General features: G+C 32.0%; 1 protein-coding gene across 8 annotated transcripts in view; it reads right to left on the bottom strand.

Annotated features, from left to right (window-relative positions):
* Positions 1-6000, bottom strand: part of LOC115879684 (centrosomin-like) — a 65814-nt gene that overhangs the window by 15009 nt on the left and 44805 nt on the right. For 5 of the 8 annotated variants that reach the window (XM_030896617.1, XM_030896614.1, XM_030896613.1 and 2 more), the window contains one exon: positions 3995-4045. The exons of the other annotated variants lie outside the window; for them this stretch is intronic. In XM_030896617.1, coding sequence (XP_030752477.1) covers positions 3995-4045 — 51 coding nt within the window. The remainder of the gene's footprint in view (positions 1-3994; positions 4046-6000) is intronic. 8 annotated transcript variants of the gene reach the window in all.

The following is a 6000-nucleotide window of genomic DNA, read 5'->3' as shown; positions in this document are numbered from 1 at the left end:
AATAATAAATATGTAAAAAGTAAAAATAAATATGTAAAAATATGTAAAAATTAAAAAAAAAACTATTAAAAAAAAGTCGCCTTGACTAGGATTCGAACCTTACTACGGCTCCAACGTCATAGCAGCGTAAAGTCCTATTCCTAACGCTTTAAGCACACGGTCACCGAGAACTTGAAAGATTCTATGTAAAATTGTTACTTAAAAGATAATGTTTAGCGAAAGTACTTTTTTATTTATAAACATTTATTTAATTCTGTTTTTAGTACTTGTTCTTAAAGCGGCAACATAGATACATTATCTGTAAAAATATCAACTGTCTAGCTATAACGGTTCATAAGATAGACCTTTGTGACAGACGGACGGACGGACGGACAGCGAAGTCTTAGTAATAGGATTCGTTTTTACCCTTTGGGTACGGAACCCTAAAAAAACATGAAAACATGGTTGAATTGAAGTCCTAAAAATCTAAAGACGTAAATTTTCTGTCATTTTTAGATGTCGCCTGTCTGAAATCTTCCCAGGCTCGTTGGAAAAAAGGGGCATGTATGATATTTTTAATCTTTATTTGAATTACATATTTTTGAAATCGGGAATTGTGCTATCTAACTATACTTGTAATATACCGGATGCGTCTCAAAAATGGCTCACCCCTATAACTTTAGAGATTTGGTATGTTAGTATATGACATAAATTAGGATTGATTGACGTATTCAATTGTTTTCTGTCATTTCCTGTTTCACCGGAAACGACTACAACTTTTGATTTTTAAATGGCACCCCTGGTGTTTTTTTACTTTATTCGATAGAGAATGACATTCTAAAGAGAATGACATAGCATATGTCAACTTTTGACATTTTTGCTTAAAACAAAACTGAATTTTAAATTTCAATCTAGAGTGCCATAACTGTATTAAAAACACTAATTTTAAATCAAGGAGCCTCGGAAAAATAGATTTGATCGTCTAATATTATTCGTGTCTTGTCCTGGCCGGTTAATAGATGCCCAAATCGTATTTTTAATCATATCTCAGTTTTTTCAAATGGAACGAGGGTGACTCATTAGCATATTTGGAAAAGACATTTTTTTACGAATAATTTGATACCACATACTTGGTATTTCGAGTCAAATTGTCGTTATGAATCGCATGTTACAATTTCAAATAAACCATATTCGAAAATGTCAAAAGTTGACATATGGTATGTCATTCTATTCAGAGTGTCATTTTCTATTGTATAAAGCAACAAAACACCGAGGGCACCATTTAAAAATTAAAAGTTGTAGTCATTTCCGGTGTAACAGGAAGTGGCAGGAAACAACTGAATACGTCAATCAATCCTAATTCATGTCATATAATAATATACCAAATTTCGATTTTTTATCTGAAAAAAATTAAAAAGTGATAGGGGTGAGCCACTTTTGAGACGCACCCGGTATATATAAGGCATCCCTTTTAAAAAAGGTGTTTATTATTATTAAATTATACAATAACTGTAACATTTGACAGCGTATTCCATTTTTAGTAATGCATATTAAAAGTTGACTAAGGCCTCACTCAAAATCTCGAAATTAGTGGAATAAATTAGCAAAACGTCTAAATTAGTGGTAGACATTTTCAATTAGTAGAAAAAGTTAACAAACTTTTGACTTTTCCACTAATTATTATACTTCAAAATTTGCGGCGAATGTCATTTTGACCTTTGATTATCATCCATCAAGAGAAATTGTGGTTAGAAATCAAAAGTTTATTGTTTTATAAGCTAAATATTTGGCTTTCTCTATGGATACAACAGACTACCGCAAGCTGTTGCTAGGATATTCTATTAATTTTAATTGTGTTTTTTAGACATTGTGAATGATCGTAAACTAAAAAGTATAAAGTGTAATTTATTCCACTAATTGCGAGGTTCTGAATGAAGCTTTTAAAAGCTTTCTGTGCTCGTTTATTGAATAACCCAGCTCAAAATATAAAAATATTATATCATTTTAAAAATGAGACACAATAAATTAAACACATAAATAATTTGTCATTAGGGGTAAAAATAAACGCGACGCTTTGTGTGATAATGTCCCACTTTTTTTCTCCAATTTTGACTTATAAACTGTTAACTCCAGTTTAAGAAATCCTGAATCAGCAGCTTTTATAACTACAATCTGTATTAGTACAAGCAGACAAAGATGATTCTAATGCAAACTCAAACCAATACAACTAAATAAATTAGGTACTCACTATTAAATATACTCTAATTATAAAAAACTTCGTTTCTAAACATGCACGGGATACATAACGCCGAGTATAATACCTTATCGCAGCGTCCTAAGCAGTGAAACATAACAGAAAATTCACCTGAGCGTACTATATATTTCGCCTGAAATATTGTGTACACGAAATCGGAACGGTAAAAAGAAATCGAAAATCCACACGAAAACTTGGCAAAGATCACAATGAATGCCCGGAGATGCACGGTAGAAAGTCGAGAGGCTGCGAGTTAAATTTAGAAACGGGTATGTTTAAATCTGGAAATTTAGGAGAGCGGCGCGAACGCAGACTATAAACATTTTAGAGAAGAAGACGAAAAACATCGACCTATCTGTCTTATTTTTTTCAAACTGGGATAAAAATTTATTTTCATTACCTTATATTTATCTGAGAATGAACTAAGAACACGGAAAATGATAATATCCTATGTACCTTGCTATCGAAAAAAATGGCGTTATAGTGGCATTTTAAATAAAAAAGATGATATTTGTTGGGCTGACCTCTATATGTCATTTATTAAAAACTTGTCATGAAATTAATTTTTAAATGAATTAAAGATCAAACGATCTAAAGAATATTTTCACTAAGCCTGAAGATAAATGCGCCAACATATAGCAGATGGAACCGACAAAGTTTTTGACGTATATATTTTATGCTCGCGTCACTGATTGGGGATCCAATGTAATAACTCCCAGCTTTGTCCAGCGTTAGTGTGTCGATCTGCGGAGCGGAAGGTACAGGTGCATCTCAAAAGTGGCTCATCCCTATAACTTAATAAAAAAGCGATACGTTAAAACAATCATTTAGTATGTTATTATATGACATAAATTAGGATTGATTGACGTATTCAATTGTTTTCGGTCACTTCCTGTATCACCGGAAATGACCACAACTTTTGATTTTTATTGCATTTTGGCTTCCATTCTGACCAGCTTACATAATCCTCAGATATTATTAAATATGTTTTGATAATTATTTCAGACATATTAATAATTTTAAAAAAATATGTTCAGCTTTTTTTTTAATATTATTAATATACTTAAAATATAATTAATTTTAAATGGCACCCTCGGTCTTTTTTTACTTTATTCGATAGAAAATAACGCTCTCATATGTCAGCTTTTGACATTTTCGCATATGGTTTATTTGAAATTATAACTTGCGGTTCGTAACGAAAATTTGACTGGAAATACCAAGTGTGTGGTATCAAATTATTCGTAAAAAACGCTTTTTCCAAATATGCTAATGAGCCACCCTCGTTCCATTTGAAAAAATTGAGATATGATTAAAAAGACGATTTGGACATTTTTGAACTGGCCAGGACAAGACAGTAAAAACATTAGACGATCAAATCTATTTTTCCACGGCTCCTTGATTAAGAATTAGTGTTTTCAACAAAGCCCTCTGGATTGAAATTTAGAATACAATTTTTTTATTAAGCGAGAATGTCAAAAGTTGACATATGGTATGTCATTCTATTCAGAATATCATTTATTATCGAATAAAGTAAAAAAAATGCCGAGGGTGTTATTTAAAAATCAAAAGTTGTAGTCATTTCCGGTGAAACCAAAAAACCAAAAACAATTGAATACATCAATCAATCATAATTTATGTCATATATTAACATACCAAAACTCGTTTTTTTATCTGAAAAAATAAAAAAGTTATAGGGGCTGAGCCACTTTTGAGACGCACCCGGTATTATGGAAAAAAAATTACTGTAAACAATATCTATACCTTTGTGGTGAGGTCATCACTGGAAAATCTGGGTATATCGCTAATGTAGGACTAAACTTAAAAAAATGAAAATGTAGGTATATTTTATTTCCGGATTATACAGGGTGTCCGAATATTCCATGGACATAGAACTATTACGTATTTTATAGAATAAAAAAAGTTAATTGGACACAATTTACCTCTACACAAAAATTCCATATGATCAAAAAAAAACGGCGTCCAGTTGGCTTGGAAATAACCATCGATTACATTCACCATATAATTTTACATGTGAAATGACAGCGATCTTCATTTCATAGCTATCGCTGACGCCGTTTTATCGATCATACGGTACTTTTTTGGTCAGTTAGCAGGCATCAAATTAAAAAAAAATAAACCCGTTTTTACGATATTTTCTAATCGATATTCCGATTTGGAAGAAATTTAGGGAATAGTAAACGCCACGAATGTTTGGGAGTGATTTATCGATCGCTACCATGTGAACTAATCTGTTCAAGGTTGCATAAAACTTAATTCCAGTGCCGTGGTGTTTCAAGTCATTATAATAATCAATATATGATCTGTTGTAATTTGTTGTTTGAACTGTCAAAGTCTTGTCAAAACATATATTTGGTTGGTAATGGTGTGGATCCGGTGGCTGACCTTGAAACGAGTTTTTGCTGCATATAGTGACAGACACTACGCATGCGCACATCTTCGATGTTGCCAGTTTGCAAGTTATTTTGGAATTATTTTCAGTAGAAAACAAATATATGCTTTTCAGTGTTTTTTGTCAATATATACCTATAATCGAAAAAACGGCGTCCAGTTGGCTGGGAAATGACGATTGACATTTCCCATATAAAATGACAGCGATCTTCATTTCATAGTCATCGCTGATGCTATTTTTTTTCAATCATAGTACGCGGTATATTATTTATATTATTATTTTAATATTTCGCTTGTGAACACGTGAACGCTTATTATGTATTTTCATAGGCAATAAAATTAAATAGAAATAAAACTCTAGATTCCTATAATTAATCTAATTGCTCTGGATTATTATGCTACGTTTAAAAAGGGCTTTATTAAAAATTCGGGAAATTAAAAGGGATGTGTCCAAGTTTTTTCTTTTTTCTTTTTTTTTTAATTTTTAAATGCTGTAGCTCCATGTCATGTTCATAATAGTTTTTTTTAACATTCCATCAAAACTACGGAGGCCTTAAAAGGCCTTTTAGCCTCCGTAATTAAAATTGTAGAATCAGCTTCAGCAACATTAACAGTTACCTTGTTTTAATTCTGCTTATACATATATATACAATTTTATATATTCTTTCTTACCTTAATTATGGATATCAAGATAAATCTGAAATTATAAAATTAATTATAGAATTTGTATTATTATTGATTATTGATTAACACTCAAAAAAAAATTTCAACTGCAAATATAATAATTCGAAAATAAATTGCAATTTGGCAACATCGACGATGTGCGCTTGCGGAGTATCGATGATCAAATGCAGCAAATATGGGCTTCAAGGTCAGCCACCGGATCCACACCTTTACCATTTGGTTATAAATATAAAATGGAATGCCCCATTGGTCGCACTGCAAGCACACCAATGGACTGAGGCACAATAACGAATCAATCAAAGAAACGCGATATAGTATCGTCTTTGTCAAACACGCTAACATTTTAGAATAAGTAGGAGGAGCACAGGCAGATGATTAGATCGGGCCTTTAAAAACCTACGTCTGCGGTAAAAATTTACGTTTTTAATGTAAAAATGATAGCGCGCGTGTCGATTCTAACTTCATCAAGCAATGAATCACTCCCAAACATTCGTGGCGTTTACTATACCAGTGTTTTGATAGGCGCTTTAACATTTGATTTTCACAAAAAATAGAAAGTGTATAAAAAGGAAAACAGAAAGTCTAGTAGACAGGGCCTATTTTTCATCTGGTCGGGCCCTAAGGCCCAAGCAAAAATTCGGGCCCTCTTTTCCAATAAAATTCAAAAATTCTCT

The sequence above is a fragment of the Sitophilus oryzae genome, unplaced genomic scaffold, assembly GCF_002938485.1.
Source record: "Sitophilus oryzae breed Bouriz unplaced genomic scaffold, Soryzae_2.0 scaffold_1583_pilon_pilon, whole genome shotgun sequence".
In the NCBI taxonomy this organism is placed as follows: Eukaryota; Metazoa; Arthropoda; class Insecta; order Coleoptera; family Curculionidae; genus Sitophilus; species Sitophilus oryzae.
This window is presented reverse-complemented; position numbering and strand designations above follow the sequence as displayed.